The sequence below is a fragment of the Suncus etruscus genome, chromosome 17, assembly GCF_024139225.1.
Source record: "Suncus etruscus isolate mSunEtr1 chromosome 17, mSunEtr1.pri.cur, whole genome shotgun sequence".
In the NCBI taxonomy this organism is placed as follows: Eukaryota; Metazoa; Chordata; class Mammalia; order Eulipotyphla; family Soricidae; genus Suncus; species Suncus etruscus.
The window spans coordinates 23847884-23866734 of record NC_064864.1 but is presented as its reverse complement, the minus strand read 5'-3'; the positions used below and the strand labels follow the sequence as shown (position 1 = coordinate 23866734).

Sequence of the window (18851 nt, the reverse complement as noted above, 5' to 3'; positions counted from 1 at the left end):
TCCTGGGCCCAGCTTGAACCCAAGCAGTGCCAGAGCCATTAGGGCCAGACCTGGTAGTTCTGGGGGTGGGGGGATGGAGAGGGAACATAATGCCAAGGGTAAAGGGTCAAACTCCAGTCCTGTTTCTGCAAGACATGCACCCACATCCCGGGGGATCCTCAGAGACCTGAGTTTACCCTTTTCAGGGGAGCACAGGGGCACATGGACTCTGGCAGATGGAGAAGCCGCCCTCTAAGTAGAGGTGGGGCCTCTTTATTGCCATGGAGACAGCACACAGGTGGGGCCACTCCACACCCTTGGGCCCCCCACCCACCCACCCTTCAGAACTCGCAGATCACCAGGCGCTTCTCCCCGCAGGACTTGTCATTCCACTTGCCATTGCCGAAGATCTCCACGCAGTTCTCTGCCTGCCCGTTGTTGTTGGGCTCACCTGGGGCCCAGTTAGCATAAGCCAGGGGCTCGCCTGTGGGGTAGGTGAACTTGCCCTCCGTCTTGATGTCGGTCATGCTCAGGAAGGCAGATTTATTTTCAGCTGTGACAATCTGCTGCAAGGCCTCGTTCTCGGTCACGGAGCGTGGGGAGGGCAGATGACCTCCAGCCTGTATGCACACCTGCTGGGCCTCCTGAAATGTCTTCTCAAAGCTTCCACTCTTGAAGATTTTCTTGCCCACACGGCGGCCATGGGGGAAGAGCCCCGCTAGGAGAAAGGAAGAGTCACTCAGCTTGGGAGCACCTGGCCTCTGAGACCCTGTCATGTTCCCTCACTTCCCGATGGCATCAGGGCATCAGCCAGGAGGAAAGCAAAGCCTTTAGTCTCAGAACAAGTCAGTTTGGGATGTGCCCCATGGGTGAGTCTATATATAACCTCAAGTCACAAAGAGCACTAGGACTCAAAGGGACAAATAGGGGAACCAAGTGCCAGGGCCAGTAGGTGTCACAGATTGCACCACATGGTCTCTGTGCTCTGCCCACAGTTCTGAAAACTGATTTATAACCTTGTTTATTAAATTTTTCATAAATAATTACAGCCCAATTTTGAGGGTGTATAAATCTAGGACCAGAGAGATATTAAACGTGTTAAGGCGCTTGCTTGACATGTGACGGATCCAATTTTGATCTCCAACACTGTGCATTGTCCTCTGAGCATCACCAGAGTTCACTCCTAAACACAGACAAGAATTAGCACCTAAGAACTTGGTATGTGGGCCCGAAGAGATAGCACAGCGGTGTTTGCCTTGCAAGCAGCCGATCCAGGACCAAAGGTGGTTGGTTCGAATCCCGGTGTCCCATATGGTTCCCTGTGCCTGCCAGGAGCTATTTCTGAGCAGACAGCCAGGAGTAACCCCTGAGCACCGCCAGGTGTGGCCCAAAAACCAAAAAAAGAACTTGGTATGTGACCCAAATACCATCCCACCCCTGAAAAGGTGTCATAAAACCTATAATTGTTGGGGCTGGAGTGGTGGCACAAGCAGTAGGGCATTTGCCTTGCACGCGCTAACCTAGGACGGACCTCAGTTTCATCCCCCGGTGTCCCATATGGTCCTCCAAACCAGGAATGATTTCTGAGTGCATAGCCAGGAATAACCCCTGAGCATCATAAGGTGTGGCCCCAAAAGCAAAACAAAAACAAACTGCAATTGTCTTGTCACTGAAATCACTGAAATAGTCAATAAGTGTTGAGTTAGGGATTAAACCTGGTTGGATTTGACCCTAAAGCTGAGATATGCACTTGTTCAATTGAATGTCGCTATCTCATCTAATGCCACACCTAGCAGCGCAGAGAGGCTACTCCTCAGTGGTGCTTGAAGGACCATGAAGTGCCAGAGATCAAACCAGAGCCTCCAGCTTGCAAGGCATGAGCCCCACTCTTCTAGTTCCCACCCCATTCAAAATATTCATTTCACCCAGAGGTCCCAGGCCTATGCTTGTTGGTCCCTGTATAGAACTGGAAGTACTTTGCTCTTGGCCTGAAGCTTTTTCTGAGAAGATGGAAAGGAGCTCAGGGAGCTTGTGTTCCATATCCTGAGAGGGCTTTTGGAGAGGGTGTACTGAGTGACAGAGGTGAGGAGAGGGTGAAATATCTAGAGCAGCAAGGAGCCATCTCTGCTCTGTGGACTGGCCTATGTCCTACATGTGGGAGATGGCCTGTAAGGTGAACCTAGCTGTTCCCCTGACTTTCTCTTCCTCTTCTCCATAACTTCTTCCTTTGATCTGTAAAAGCCCACCTGGATTACAGGACCTTCCCCCCACCCTGGTGGATTTGGGGAATTGGTTTGAATAAAGAAAGGAGTATTGGCTTGGGGTTTGAAAAGAGAACATATATGTGGCAGGAAAAGGCCATGCGGAAAAAGCAGACTAACTCCGATAAATCTTGTGCTTACTGGCTTGGTATTATTTCTCCACTGCTATCCTGCTTCATCAGACTCGTCCACCTAAGGGGTTAGAACATGGCATGTGGGCAGTCTCACCACCTCGAAGTTATTTTTATTTGACAATGGCCCAATCCATCAACCTCCCTGAGAACTGGCTAAGGAGATGGAGATTACCCCAGAGGTATTCAGGTGAGTCAGGCCAGCATGGAGCAAACTGGACAGTGTCCTCTTGGGGAATCAGGCATGCAAGTGGGCAGCTGTCCCTAGCAATGACTCTGCAGTGCAGGTCTCCAATCCCCCATTTTCAAAGTGGGATGCACTTTACAAAGGCTCATGTGTAACTTTTTTTTTGGGGGGGTCAAACACGGTGACACTCAAGGGTTACCCCTTGCTCTGTGCTCAAAAATCGCTCCTGGCAGGCTCAGGGGACCATATAGGATGCCAGGATTTGAACCAGGGTCGCGTTCAAGGCAAATACCTTACCACTGTGCTATCGCTCCAGCCCCTATTGTGTAACTTTTAGGTTCTTGCAGGGATATTCGAGTTCAAGAGAGCTGTGTTCCAACCTCACAGGGCTGCATTGTAACCTTGTCCTTCTTTCTGGGGAGCTTTCATGAGAGCTCTGTGGACACATTCTTCATGGTGAGCCCCCACGGCAACCCTGGACAAGATGGATGTAAAAGTACATGTGCGCTTCCTGGCCAAAGTTGTGTGCATCTGGCTGGGCATGAACTTACAAACCTGTTGTGTGTGTGCCCATCTGAAGGCTCAGGGCAGAACTTAAGGTCTGGGCATGTGTGTGTTAGAATACATGCATATATTCATGTGTGGGTGTGTACTGCAGAGAGGGTCATGGTATGGCAATAGACCCAATGTGTCAGGGACATGATCTCCTGTGTATACATGAATAAGCAAAAGGAGCTGCAGATATGTTTTGAAGACATACCAAACATTGGTACTTAGATAGTTTGGGTACTCACAAACCAACATGATATCTCTCCAATCAGCCCACTTATACTCTGTTACTTTAGAAATCTCCCATCTGGGCCCGGAGAGATAGCATAACGGCGTTTGCCTTGCAAGCAGCCGATCCAGAACCAAAGGTGGTTGGTTCGAATCCCGGTGTCCCATATGGTCCCCCGTGCCTGCCAGGAGCTATTTCTGAGCAGACAGCCAGGAGTAACCCCTGAGCACCACCGGGTGTGGCCCAAAAAAACAAAAACAAAAAAAACCAAACAAACAAAAAAAGAAATCTCCCATCCTCCAACTCTTCTCCCTACGCCTTCTCTTCCATCTCCTCTGCTACTACCTCCTCCTCCTCCACCTTCTCTCCCTATTTCTCCATTTTCTTTCTTTTCTTCTTTTATGATGAGATTTACACAAGACATGGACTAAATGTGATGTCAAGGAGAGCAGAGAAGCAGGCGTGGTATTTGAGGGTTAAGTGGTGATTCCAAAGAGCAGTGAGCAGGGGCCAGTAGGGAGTTTGCCTTGCGTGCAATGGAATGGGAGGGACCATTTCAATATCCGGCATCCCACATGGCCTCCCAAACCTGCCAGGGGCAATTTTTGAGTGCAGAGCCAGGAGTAGCCCCTGATCGCTGCCAGGTGTGACCCAAAAACCAATCAACCAATAATTAAATAAAGTTTAAAAAATTAAAGAGCAGGGCAGGGGCTGGAGAGATAGCATAGAGGTAAGGCATTTGCCTTGCATGCAGAAAAATAGTGGTTCGAATCCTGGCATCCCATATGGTTTCCCAAGTCTGCCAGGAGCGATTTCTGAGTGTAGAGCCAGGATTAGCCCCTGAGCACAGCCAGGTGTGACTCAAAAACCAAAATTAATTAGTTAATTAATTAATTAAATAGCAGAGAGCTCATGGAGGCCTGTAATGCCTTAGGGTCCCAGGGCTAAGGGAGAAATTCTGCTCTAAACCTAGTGATGGGTCAAAAAGATATTACAGCAGGCAAGGCATTTTTCTTGCATACCGCCAATCCAGGTTTGATCCTTGGCACCTCATAGGGTCCCCCAAGTCTGCTAGAAGTGATCCCTAAGCACAGAGTATGCCCTGAGTGCAGCCAAAACCAAACCAAAACAAAAATAATAATAAGAATCCAGAGATGCGTAAAAGGCACCACAATCAGATCAGAAGACAGCATCATTCTTGGGACAGTGTTTGGAGTTTCTACAATGCTGGGTTGTGCCACTCCATTCTCTGGGGGCACTCACACACCAGGCCCTACAGAGGTGAGAAGTGTGGTCTGGGCCAGGTGTCCACCATCTGTCTTAGAGATCAGAGCACAGCAGGCCAAGGTGGAGATCTGCTCAACTGCACAGGGTTCGGGTGCAGTTTAACCGTCAACAGTTTCCATAATGCTTTTGTGAGTGCAGTGAACTAGTTCCGGGACTGTGTCTCCTGTGTCTGCTCCTGGAGCCAACATTGCCTGGCTCTGTCCCAGTCAGACCTCTCCTCCATCCCACCACCTGCCCATCCAGGCCTGGCCCATTGCATGGCCCCAGCCCATTCTAATTCTCTGTCTAGGCTCCGGTTGACATCAGGCCTAACGTCAGGTTCAAGCTCAGTCAGACACCTCACCTTGGGAAGCAAGTTCAGCTTCCGACTTGCACACTCACCTTTCTCGTTCTTTTCAGAGGTTTCTTGCATGCTCTGTACCTGTTTCTGTAAGGCCGCCAGTTGCTGCTGCAGAATAGCATCTGCGGGGCAGAGAAAGACGTGTTCACATAGTCTGGGATCAACTCAGAGCCAATAGGCCTCTGATAGGAAGCCTGGAGTGTAGGGTATATTTCAGTTTGGGGTAAAGAGTTGGGACTGCCCCCCAAGAATCCCAGCTCCTGCTGACCCTGTATTTGATATGGTTCATGTGGTTTGATGGGAACCAACTGACTGAGACCTCACCGTGAACCAGAGGGTGTGTGTTTTTGTTGTTGTTTGTTTGTTTGTTTGTTTTGGGTTTGGGGCCACATCCTATGGTGCTCAGGGGTTACTCCTGGCTCTGCACTCAAAAATAACTCCTCTCAGGGCCGGAGAGATAGCATGGAGGTAAGGTGTTTGCCTTTCATGCAGGAGGTCATCAGTTCGAATCCCGGTGTCCCATATGGTCCCCCGTGCCTGCCAGGAGCAATTTCTGAGCGTGAAGCCAGGAATAACCCCTGAGCACTGCCGGGTGTGACCCAAAAACCACAAAAAAAAAAAAAAAAAAAAAAAAAAAAACTCCTCTCAAACTTAGGGAACCATATGAGATACTGGGAATAGAACCCAGGTCTGTCCTGGGTTAGCAACATGCAAGGCAAACACCCTACAGCTGTGCTGTCATTCCAGCCCAATCAAAGGGTGTTTAACTTTAGGTTCTAGGAACCAGAGCAGAGTGCCTACTTGGTCACAATTAAAAACATAGCTGTGCCACTTGCTACCATCCTGAAACTATATAAAATTAAAAACTGGCCTATGAATGGGGAAGGGAGTCGTGTTTTTCCTGGAGAGCAAATGGAAATAGGTCAGGAATCCCACCTGCAAATAACAGGCAATGACTGACCGTTTTCCTTCTAGCAGCTTTGCAGCTGCTCACTAATCACCCACCCTTCCCACCTGAAAAGGGAGTTAATACCAAAAGAAGGACTAACCTGGGTTGCAGAGGGCCTATCCCCTCTCTCCCAGTGCTAATGAGGCTCCAAGAACTGGGCATCCGCCTTACCTCCAGAATCACCCTTATCGCCCTTCGGTCCTGGGGACCCAGTGAGGCCTCTAGGTCCTGCTGGTCCTGCTGGTCCCGGGAGTCCAGCATGCCCTGGAGTCAGAAAAGAGCCATGTGAGCTCCAGATACATTTGCTAGCATGTTCGTCCTCCCCAGACACAGGAAGGGGAGATCCACCCCAGCCTGCTCACCCAGCTCTAACCAGCCAGTCAGTTCTCACAGCTGCTTTGTACACCGCCTGGACTAGAGACACTCCCCATGACCCAGTAAACCAGCTCTGGCTTGGTGGGGTGCAGGGAAGAGGCCCCAGAAGCCTCAGGGATGACTGAACCAATCCTGGCTCATTCCTTCACTCACCTGGTGGCCCAGAATTTCCTGGAGCTCCATGCTCCCCAGGGGGGCCTCGCTCTCCTTTTACACCTGGGGGGCCTTTTGTCCCTGCAGAGCCCTGCATGCCTGTTGCACCCATATCTCCTGAGGAGGAAAAAGTTGGAGTTTCTCAGCAGAAGAGAATGAGAGTGTGGTCCTGTGAGGTGTGGGAGGCTGGGCATGACTGCTCCTTGCACTCTGGGCCTTAGATGATCTGGGCCAGGATGCCAGCCCCCCTGCCCAGCCATGTTCTAGTCACTCACCAGCCACCTACCTTTAGGTCCAGGCTCTCCCTTTGGACCTGCTTTGCCTTCGGGTCCCGCATTGCCCTGCTTCCCAGAGGGACCCTCCCTTCCAGCTGGGCCAGGCATACCTGGAGGGCCGGGAAGTCCTGGGGGAAAGGGGCCACCTCATCAATGATGCTGAGTCTTCCTGTGCATGTTAACAAGACACCAATAACAGCATCCTCAAAGCCTACACCCAGCACATACCATTTTCCCCTGAAACAACCCATCACCTTCCAAGCAATCTGCTCCTTTCTCCTGAGGCAATAAGCTGGCTGCCCACTGACAAAGCCCCTGATCCCTGCACTGCTCCCAGATATCTACCTTCCATGCCCAGCTACTCACCGCGTGCTCCACAGTCCCCCTTCGGTCCTGGATCTCCAACAGAGCCATTGTCCCCTTTGGCCCCAACTGGCCCAGGTGGTCCAGGCATCCCAGCTCGTCCCTCAGCTCCTGGCAGACCTGTAGCAGCAGGAAAATGGGCAAGAAATGGACTGAAGCCCAGGAGGAGCCACTATGTAGGCCCTTGGTTCATTCTTTTAGGGTTCTACAAGATGAGGGATCCCACATCCCCCTGTTCAGCTGCTTAGTGGTGACTCAGGAAACAGCTGTCCACAACCCCCTTTGACAGGTGAGGAAATAGCTTGCTTGAGGAAGACAAAGGTTCTAGTCAAGACCCCTCTGAATTTCCAAGCAGTATGCCTTCCCCATGGTCCAAGGTTATGAGATTTGTGACCAACAATCACCCAGAATTTGCTCCTCAGACTTGGATCATGGACTGGACTCTGCTCTTTCCTCTCTAGAATCAAAGTCAGAAATGATATGTGGCACTGAATGGCAGATAACTCTTATCAAGACCACAGTAAGGGGCCGGACGGTGGCACTGGAGGTAAGGTGCCTGCCTTGCCTGCGCTAGCCTAGGACAGACCGAGGTTCGATCCCCCGGCGTCCCATATGGTCCCCCAAGAAGCCAGGAGCAACTTCTGAGCACATAGCCAGGAGTAACCCCTGAGCGTCACAGGGTGTGGCCCAAAAACCAAAAAAAAAAAAAAAAAAAAAAAAAGACCACAGTAAACCGTGGCATTGTACCTGCGAGAAAGGCTATTATCACAAACAAGAACTCAGGCATGTCAGAGTGAACATGGAGAAAGGGGACTGTGGATGGGAGTGGTTCCTTTTGTTTTGCTTTCGGGCTATGCCCGGCAGTGCTCAGGAGTTACTTCTGGCTCTGAACTCAGAAATCATTCTTGGTGGCGCTCAGGAGACCATATGGGATGCTAAATATCGAACCTGGGTGAGCCGTATACAAGGCAAAATGCCCTACCTGCTGTGGTATCTCTCTGGCTGCTATGAGATGCTCTTAGAAAAATTAAAAATATAACCATAATGCATTCCAGCCATCCCACTTGTAGTTGTTTCTCTGAAAGAAACAAAAACTCTAATTGGAACAGATATGTATGTCTCCTGGACTCACTACAGAGCTGTTCATGGGAACTAGTATGTTGAAGAGCCTAAAGCCCAGTATTCAAGGGGAGGTGAATAGGCAGAGGAAATATGGGGGTGTGTGTACGATGGAATATTACTCAGCCATTAGAGAGAGGAATTCTTGTCATTAACAATAAGTGGATAGCCTTTTAGAGTTTTCTTCTGGAGGAAATAAATCAGAAAAAGGAAGACAGGGCCCGGAGAGATAGCACAGCGGCGTTTGCCTTGCAAGCAGCCGATCCAGGACCGAAAGGTGGTTGGTTCGAATCCCGGTGTCCCATATGGTCCCCCGTGCCTGCCAGGAGCTATTTCTGAGCAGACAGCCAGGAGTAAGCCCTGAGCACTGCCGGGTGTGGCCCAAAAACAAAAAAAAAAAAAAAAAAAAAAAGAAAAAGGAAGACAATGCACAGCCCAAAAATATGACTCAGGAATCTTACAGATTGAGCCCTGATGCCATGTGGTTGTACTCTTATGTGGAATCTAAATAAGCAAACAAAACATTGATTCATAAACATAGAAAACAGAGTAATGGTCATGGGGCCGGCGCAGTGGCACTAGAGGTAAGGTGTTTACCTTGCCAGCACTAGCCTAGGACAGACCTTGATTCGATCCCCTGACATCCCATATGGTCCCCCAAGCCAGGAGCTACTTCTGAGTGCATAGCCAGGAGTAACCCCTGATCATTACTGGGTGTGGCCCAAAAACCAAAAAAAAAGAAGAAATGAAAGAAAGAAAGAAAGAAAGAAAAAAAGAAAGAAAGAAAGAAAGAAAGAAAAGAAAGAAAGAAAGAAAGGAAGAAAAGAAAGAAAGAAGAAAGAAAGAAGAGAAGAGAGAGAGAGAGAGAAAGAGAGAGGAGAGAAAGAAAGAAAGAAAGAAGAAGAAAGAAAGAGAGAGAGAGAGAGAGAGAGAGAGAGAGAGAGAGAAAGAAAAGAAAGAAAGAAGAAAGAAGAAGAGAAAGAAGAAAAGAAAGAAGAAAGAAAGAAAGAAAGAAAAAGAGAAAGAAAGAAAGAAGAAAGAGAAAAAAAGAAAGAAAGAAAGAAGAAAGAAAGAAAGAAGAAAAGAAGGAAAGAAAGAAAGAAAGAAAGAAAGAAGGAAAGAAAAGAAAGAAAGAAAGAAAGAAAGAGAAAGAAAGAAAGAAAGAAGAAAGAAAGAAAAGAAGAAGAAAGAAAGAAGAAAGAAAGAAAGAAAGAAAAAGAAAGAAAGAAAGAAAGAAAGGAAAGAAAGAAGAAAGAAAAGAAAGAAGAAAAGAAAGAAAGAAAGAAAAAGAAAGAAAGAAAGAAAGAAAAGAAAGAATAAAGAAAAGAAAGAAAGAAAGAAAGAAAGAAGAAGAAAGAAAGAAGAAGAAGAAAGAAGAAAGAAAGAAAAGAAAAGAAAGAAAGAAAGAAAGAAGAAATAAAGAAAGAAAGAGAAGAAAGAAAGAAAGAAGAAGAAAGAAAGAAAGAAAGAAAGAAGAAAGAAAGAGAAAGAAAGAGAAAGAAGAAAGAAAGAAAGAAGAAAGAAAGAAAAGAAAGAAAGAAAGAAAGAAAGAAAGAAGAAGAAAGAAAGAAAGAAAGAAAGGAAAGAAAGAGAGAGAAAGAAAGAAAGAAAGAAAGAAAGAAGAAAGAAAGAAGAAAGAAAGAAAGAAAGAAAGAAGAAAGAAAGAAAGAAAGAAAGAAAGAAAGAAAGAAAGAAAAGAAAGAAAGAAAGAAAAGAAAGAAAGATAAGAAAGAAAGAAAAGAAAGAAAAGAAAGAAGAAGAAAGAAAGGAAGGAAGGAAGGAAGGAAGGAAGGAAGGAAGGAAGACAGGATGGAAGGAAGAAAGGAAGGAAGGAAGGAGGAAGGAAGAAGAAAGAAGAGGAGAGAGAGGAGAGAAAGAAAGAAAGGAAAGAAAGAAAGAATAGAAAGAAAGAAAGAAAGAAAGAGAAAGATAAGAAAGAAAGAAAAAAGAAAGAAAGAAAGAAAGAAAGAAAGAGAAAGAGAAGAAAGAAAGAAGAAAGAAAGAAAGAAAGAAAGAAAAGAAAGAAAGAAAGAAGAGAAGAAAGAAAAGAAAGAAGAAAGAAAGAAGAAAGAAAGAAAGAAAGAAAGAAAGAAAGAAAGAAAGAAAGAAAGAAAGAAAGAAAGAAAGAAAGAAAGCAAGAAAGAAAGAAAAGAAAGAAAGAAAGAAGAAAGGAAAGAGAAAGAAAGAAGAAAGAAAAGAAGAAAGAAAGAAGAAGAAAGAAAGAAAGAAAGAAAGAAAGAAAAAGAAAGAAACAGAGTAATGGTCTTCAGAACCAGCATTCAGGGGCAAATTGAATGGAAGTGATCAAAGTTATAAATTCAGGGCTGGAGCCATAGCTCAGTTGTCCTTGCATGCGGACAACTGAGGAAAGACCTCGGTTCAATTCCTGGCATCCCATATGGTCCCCAACCCTGCCAGGAGCAATTTCTGAGTGTACAGCCTGAGTAACCCCTGAATACCACTGAATGTGACCCAAAACACACACACACACACACACACACACACACACAAAAAGAAGTTATAAATTCCAGTTTTCTGGGCCAGAAAGATAGTACAGAGGGTTAAGATACTTGTCTTGGATGCAACCAACCCAGGTTTGATCCCTGAGCACATCCAGGAGTGATCGCTCAGGAGCAAGCCCTGTGGTCACCACCAGGTTGTAACTCAATATTCATCCCTCCAAAAAGAATTTCTAATAATTCTGGGGCATCATGCAAAACCATGGTGACTTTGATTAACAATGTTCTACTGTCCAGTTGAAAGCGACTAAGAGAGTTTATCTTAACAGTACTCATGCCAAGAAAAAGCTTCAGGACTGGTGATGTAGCACAAACGTAGAAGCTCTAGGTTTGATCCCTGGTGTCCCCAAAAGGCACAAAAACCAAAAAATAAGAGAAATAAAGTTGTGATTATGTGTCATAGTGGATGTCAACTAAACATTATGGTGATCATTTTTGTAACAACGCAACACAAATAGAACCATTTGTTGTTGTGTGTGTTTGGGGGAGTATCCAACAGCACTCAGGAGCTATTCTTGGCTCCCTGGTCATGAATGGCCATATGTGATGCCAGGGGTTCACACTAGGATCATATCTGCATGAAAGCAGGTACCTTGGAACAGAGTGAAAGCACAGTGGGTAGGGCATTTGCCTTGCACACAGCTAACCTGGGACAGACCCTGGTTTGATTCCCGGCACCCATATGGTTCCCCCAAGCCTGACAGGAGAAATTTCTAAGTGTAGAGTCAGGAATAACTCCTAAGTGCCGCCTTAATCTCCTGTACTATCTCTCTGACCCTAGAACCATTGTGTTATATACCTGAAACTAATATAATTCTATAGAGGCCCGAGCAATAGCACAGTGGTAAGGCATTTGCCTTGAACATGGCCAACACAGGACAAACCACAGTTCGAATCACAGCATCCCATATGTTCACCCCGGAGCCTGCCAGGAGTGACATTTGAATGCAGAGTCTGGAGTAACCCCTGAAAGCCACTGAGTGTGACCCAAAAAACAAACAAACAAAAAAGTGATATAAAATGTTCTTGAAGCTATAGAAACATTGTTATTGTCTCAGGGGCAGAGTGATACCACAGTGGGTAGAGCATTTGCCTTGCACGCGGCCCACCTGGGTTCAGTATCCAGCACCCCTTATAGTCCTCCAAGCACCACCAGGAATGACTTCTTTTTTTTTTTTTTTTTTTTTTTTTTTGGTTTTTGGGCCACACCCGGCGATGCTCAGGGGTTACTCCTGGCTGTCTGCTCAGAAATAGCTCCTGGCAGGCTCGGGGGACCATATGGGACACCAGGATTTGAACCAACCACCTTTGGTCCTGGATTGGCTGCTTGCAAGGCAAACGCAGCTGTGCTATCTCTCTGGGCCCAGGAATGACTTCTGAATGCAGAACCAGGACTAATTCCTGAGCACTGCCGGGCATAGCCCAAAAACAAAACAAAAGGAAATACTATTATTGCTTGATCTATCCATAAGTAATAAAAGAAAGCTATGATCTCAAAATTACATATATGTGTAGGGTGTGTTGGCAAGAACATTCATGGAAGAACCCCAAGAGAGTCACATTCAATGTGGAGAAAGCTCCTCCACCTGAACAGTACGAACTCATGTGGTCTTACAGAAAAAAAAATATGCAGATGATAAAATAAAATAAAAAGTGGAGGAAAAACTGGCTAAGAGCAACTGTACTGTGGTTAGGGCACTTCCCTTGCATGCAACCAACTCAGGTTTGAATTCAGCATCCCATATGGTCCCTTAGTAACACTAAAAGTGATCCCTGAACACAGAGCCTGGAATAAAGTCCTGAGCACCATTAGGGATGCTCCAGAGCCAAAAACAAACAAAGAAGAATAGTAAAAGCACCCAGGTAGCTGCATGTTTTAGTGCTACTTCATTCCTTTGTGAAATAACAGAGGCATTAGCCTTACAAGTGGCCAATTTAGATTCTATCTTCACCACCACTTAGCCAGAAAGCCAGGGGTTAACTCTGGGCACCACCAGATGTGACCCAACTTTTTGCCCTAAAAGGGAATAATCTCTTATATGAATAGAACAGCATTCAACTGTAGGTTGACAGCTGGGTTATTACTGTTTTTCAGCTGTCTGAATAAAGTTGCTAAAAACATTCATGTAGGGGCTGGAGTGGTGGTGCAGGAGTAGGGTGTTTGCCTTGCACGCAGCTGACCCAGGACAAACCACAGTTCGATCCCCCCCTGCCCCATATGGTCCTCTAAGCTAGGAGTGATTTCTGGGCGCATAGCCAGGAGTAACCCTGAGTGTCACTGGGTGTGGCCCAAAAAATAAAAAATAAAAATTCATGTAACATGTGATGCTAACTTGCTCATTCCCTTGTTTGCTCATATTTCCTTTACTTGTTCACATAAAACTTTGAATCGCATTGGGAAATGTGAAAATGCTAACAACCAAGTTTAGGTCTGAAAAGGAATTTAAATTTAAAGTGGGCGTTGTGGAGTGTAAAGGCTCCACTTGCCACAAGAATCAAGAAACCAGATAGGGGGCTGGCTGTGTGATAGCACAGCGGTAAGGTGTTTGCCTTGCACTCGACCAACACAGAACAGATGGTGGTTCAAATCCTGGCATCCCCTGTGCCTGCCAGGGGTGATTTCTGAGCACAGGACCAAGAGTAACCCCTGAGCTCTGCTGAGTGTGACCCAAAAACAAACAAACAAACAAACAAAAGAAACCAGATAGGGATAAGGGAGAAAAGGAGGGACCAGGAAACTTCCAGCCTCCTGGACTAAGAGAGATGCAAAGAGTGAGCTGAGAGAAAGAAAGCTGCTTGTGATATTTATTACTGACCAGATTCAATCCACTTGGGGTGGGGGGGGGGCATGTAGTTAACAAACAGAAGTACTTAATGTTAATTAAGTCTAGGTGAGTCTTTACATTTCAAAAGAAGTGTGAATGTGTAAAGGGAGTGTAAAGGGAGAAGGTTGCCTGCTGTAGAACCCAGGACCTCACACACACAAGTCATGTGCTCTTCTGAGAACATCTCTAGCTCTTGTGACTGAATTTTGAAAACTAAGATTCAGGGAGGGAGTGAGGAAGATCATTTAGGAGATGTCCCCCACTTATCACAACGTCCCCACCTCAGCAAACACACACATCCTTAAATGGAACTTTAAAGATGAGGAAAACTGAGGGTCTTGTAGATAAGTGGTATTTTGTTTGTTTGTTTTTGTTATTTGTTTTGGGTCACACCTGGCATCCCACAGGGGTTACTTCTGACTCCGTCCTCAGAAATTGCTTCTAATCGCTTCTCAGCCTTTTGGCTAAGTATAGTATCTGTTCTTATCGGTTTAATATCTGATACGTCCTCTATTCGAGGACAATATATTAAATGGATTTTTGGAGCTGGAAGTTGAAAGAGGAGCTTGCTCCGTTTGCTTCTGGCAGGCTTGGGGGACAATATGGGATGCCAGGATTCAAACCACCATCTGTCCTGGATTGGCTGCATGCAAGGCAAATGCCCTACTGCTGTGCTATCTCTTTGGCCTGAATACGTGGTATTTTGGAGCTTGAAACCATGCTCCTAGGCCAGGTCAACTTGCCTAAGAATGTGCTGAGAAAGTCAAGGAAACATGCATTTGATGAAATGCAGAGGATCTGTGCTAAATTTTGTGTCCTTCTTTGATAATCCTTGATAAGAATGAAATAAAAGCATAGAGGATCAGAGGCTGACCTTGTTTCCAAAAGGGCACGGGACTGGAAAGAACCTCTCAGGCACAGACTGAAGAAGGTCAAGGGATAGGTCATTGCCAGAAAGAGCAGCAAGAACAGAGAGTTGACCATCTATAGGGCACGGTTCAAAGGTCATGGAACACTGACCTGAAGAAGGACCGCCTCTTCCATAAGCACTCACAGCTCTTAACTTCCTTGTTTCACATCCTGGTTCCCCTCAAAGTTAGAGAGAGCACTTTGCCCAATGCCACCTGAATAAAGCTTGCTGGATCAGCTGCCCCAGCATTCCAACATGCCTTACATTTACTGGCACATGGGCCAGCCTTGACAGTGGGATGAGTTAGGGACAGAAAACCAATTCCTTCCCTTGAAGAACCAGAACTCAACAGAACTCAACAAAACTCAACTCAACCAGAGCTCAGCTTAGAAATGGAGACAGTACCTTACCAAGTGCCTTATCACATGAAAAGGCATCAAGACTGTTGGGGCTAGGGGTGTCCTCTAGGTAGATGGTCAGAGATGACCCACTGAAAACAGGGGGTCTTTGACAGTTTATAAGAAGAGGTGAGTCCTGAGCCGAGGGGAGGTTTGATGGGAGAAGCTCTAGGCTTAGGGCCTGAGAAGACGGGGATCTGGCCTCATGAGGAGCCCACAGAGTATGGGTGAGAATAAAAGAAAGAAACAAAAGCAGAGATGAGAGTGCCCTTGTGGCCCCTTGTGAGTGGTCAGTGCGTGGCTTATTCTAAGGAAGATGGACCCTGGAGGACTTTCTGCCTGAATCCTGGGATATGCTGAAGAATAAGGGAATTGTACTTGAATATATAATTTCCCCTGCAAACAAAGTCTGGGTTTTATTGGCCACCCATGACACACCTGGGTACCAAGCTCCAACCTTCTTTTGGGCCCACCTTGTCCTTCACAGTTTGGGAAAACAAGCACATCCAAGTCTGGAGGACCGTTTGACACAAGTGCCAATTGTGGTCCCTTTTTGAGTGAGAATTCCAAGGGTCTCCAAGATCACCACGAACTCGTCAAACCCCTAATAACTAAGTAATTTCCTCCTGGAAAGGAGGAAGCAGAGAAAAGCCTGAAACTCAACCTGACCAAGCATCTGTTCACTCTCCAGGCACTGGACATGGTCAGGCTTGGAATATGCACAAAGCAAGGCAGAAGGAAGGCAAGCAGTGTTCTGGCTGTAGGTGCCACTATGGAAAGGGTCCCCCCATGTGCAGTTTAGAGCCCCTCAATTGGTGAGAGATCTGGGATTTCAAGAGAAAGATAACCTCTTGGATCCCACCATCCCAAGCTTCCCTCCAGTTCCCTCAAACCTCAGCCCATTCATACTAGGAACCATTCTCTGTTTATAACATCGTCCCTACCCCTACAGACAGCAGGTCTTACCTATTCTTTACTGCTTAAACATTGTTAGTTTTCACTCCATCCAATGAAAATGCAAACTCCATAAGCATCAAGGCAGTTGAGTTCTCTGGAGCCCTAGCCCAGGCCTTGGCCATTCCTACACTCTTATTTCTGGCTTACTGAGTATGCTCTTCTTGCCAGATAGACCCAGATCCTCCCCAGTGGAATTGTATTTCTTAGACAATTTCCTGAATAAGCCTTTGAAATCTTCAGGAAAATTTACTTTACCAGTACCAGAAGGAGATACAACTTAGGGCCAGAGAGATAATACAGGGGTTAAGGTACTTGCTTTGCAAGTGGCCAACTTGGGTTCAATTCCCAGAACCTTATTTTGACCCCTGAGCATGGTCCCCAACCACAGAGCCCTGAAATGAGACCTGAATAATGCCAGTCTCCAAATCCAAACCCCCAAAATGCACCTTTATCTGAAGACTTAACAAAAAAATAAAGCCAAGATTCAAGTTTTTACCTTTATACAATTGACATCATCTTCATTCACTGATCATACTGCAGCTCAGCTTATTGAGTGACCAGCCCCAGGGGCAGGGGGGCGACTACAGATTTGGAGCTCTCTGTAGAGCACAACTTTGTCTGATGCAAAAACCCATCTTCACTGTCTTTGTGCCTTCTAGACTGGTGCCAATGAACCCCATTGTATTACAATTGCCTTAGCTCTCCAATGAAATTCAAATGTCTGGTAAAAAGAGTTTAGGGAGGCTTCAGTGAATTACTTGAGTGAACATTCAAGCACAGGGTTGAACAAAGAAATGTGGACACTTTTCTTCCCTCTGTAATATGTGGAGATGTGGGGGCAGCCTCTGGAACAACCCTAACATGGAGGGCTGGGGGTAACAGAGCCACAGAGCCTTATTCCTTCCCACATTGCACAAGCACCTTGACTCAGGGTCCACCAGTACCAAGCGCAAGAACAGGGTACTAGCACTCCCCTACCTACCATTTATTTACTATTTGTTCATTCTTGGGGTGGAAGGATCTGAAGGTCCTAGTGAAGGAGTCAGAGCAGCAAAGAGATGAGAGAAAATGGGGAGTAGAAAGGTAACCCTGGACAAAGAGCACGCAGTCATTTGTCAGTTGTTAGTGTTCGTGGTAGATGGACGATATGAAAAATGCCCACCTCTGTGGCCCCGACAGCAGAATCCCAGAATCTTCTGCTGGTTACAATTTACAGTCCCAGCCCTTCCCACCAGGACAAAAAGCCAGAGTCCCAGCTCTACCTGGATCCCCCTTCTCGCCCCGGGGGCCCTCTCTCCCGTCCCGTCCATCACGACCAGGCAGGCCATTCTCCAAGGGATTACACATAACCAGGGTGCAGGCGTTGGTCACTGATCTTGGGGAGTAGTTCTTCATTTCTGCTCCTAGTGACCCCCAGGGCTGTGTGAGCAGGATCAATGCGGAGAGAGGGAGAAACATGGCCTGGGTAGGTGGAACAAAAGAGAAAGGACATGCTCTTAGTTCCAGGACTCAGCTCAGAGTGTGGCCCAGTACCCCGGATTCCCCAGAAAGACTTCATATCCCTCCTGTCACCTCTGGGGTAGCAGAACTCAGAAAAGTTCAGGAACAGCTGGACTTTAGGATCTGGCATGGGAGGTCATTAGTTACCCTATATGAGTAACTCGTGAATATGGAGACAGCACCCCTTATCCTCAGCTGGTGCATTCTCAGATAGTCCTGGGGCTGACCGCTGAGCACTGCCATCAGCACCATGAGGAGGGTATAGCATTTTTTCCCCTGTGGTTCTCCTTTTTTTGTTTTTGTTTTTGGTTTTTGGGTCACACCCGACGTTGCTCAGGGGTTACTCCTGGCTGTCTGCTCAGAAATAGCTCCTGGCAGGCATGGGGGACCATATGGGACACCGGGATTCGAAACAACCACCTTTGGTCCTGGATCGGCTGCTTGCAAGGCAAACGCTGCTGTGCTATCTCTCCGGGTCCCTCTGTGGCTCTCTGGCACAGCAGGAAGGATTCTGCTTTTTTTCTGAACTTTCTGTACATTCACAGAAGTGTCTTTGGATCATCGTCTCATCAATAATCATCATGGTCTCACCATCCATGCCCTCTCAATCCCACATAGTACCATGAAGGTCAGTCAGCTGAGCTCACTAAAAGGCAACTCCATTTCTTCTCTCCTAGTCTCCAGTAGATTAGTGTTGGCAATCCATCTCCCATACCTGCACCACCTAAAGCAAAGATCCTGCCTCCCTCCAGACATGGATGGTGGAAACTAGGAGGGGAGAGTCTGGGCAGGGGTCGGGGGCTAATCACAGGGTGCAGGAGAAAGACAAAAGACAGAGACACTCACAGTTGCTTCCTTGAGGGCTTCTGGGTCTCCGGGCAAAGCAAGGCTTTTCTTGGCAGGTGCTGGCTATTTATGCTGACCTGCCCCTTCTCTTCAAAACTCTCTTCAACAAGTGGGGTGATGTTCTTCCTGTTGACTTATGCTCACCCCCACCTGCCACAAGTATTCCTAACACTTCTCACCTTGAAGTTTCTAGAGCACAGGCCCATGATCTCACCTGCTCCTCTCTGCAGGTCAGGAGAATAAGAGTTGGAACGAGGGGCCAGAGCCAAAGTACAGCAGGAAGACTACTTTGCATGGGTTCGATTCCTCACATGGTGTCCCGAGAATGTCAGGAATAATCCCTGAGAACCAAGCCAAAAATTGCCCCTGAGCATCACCCACCAGGTGTGGCCCTTAAAAATAAACTAACATGGGCCCGGAGAGATAGCACAGCAAGGTGTTTGCCTTGCAAGCAGCAGATCCAGGACCAAAGGTGGTTGGTTCAAATCCCGATGTCCCATATGGTCCCCCGTGCCTGCCAGGAGCTATTTCTGAGCAGACAGCCAGGAGTAACCCCTGAGCACCGCCGGGTGTGGCCCAAAAAACAAAAAATAAATAAATAAAAAAATAAAAAAATAAACTAACACAAATGAACAAAGAGAGCTGACAGATGTCCAGGATTTTGAGGTCCAGAGAAAACAAGCCTGTGGCACAGAAACC

The 18851-nt window shown here is 46.7% G+C and overlaps 1 protein-coding gene and 1 pseudogene across 1 annotated transcript; one reads left to right on the top strand and one right to left on the bottom strand.

Moving 5' to 3' along the window:
* Positions 1–320: 320 nt before the first annotated feature.
* SFTPD (surfactant protein D) lies at positions 321–17264 on the bottom strand. Its single transcript, XM_049790386.1, has 7 exons — positions 17069–17264; positions 7082–7198; positions 6727–6843; positions 6441–6557; positions 6084–6176; positions 5005–5085; positions 321–697 (listed from the first exon to the last, which is right to left on the bottom strand). The coding sequence occupies exons 1-7, from the start codon at positions 17262–17264 to the stop codon at positions 321–323; spliced, it is 1098 nt and encodes a 365-aa protein (XP_049646343.1).
* LOC125995183 (uncharacterized) lies at positions 13986–14163 on the top strand (annotated as a pseudogene).
* Positions 17265–18851: the final 1587 nt, after the last annotated feature.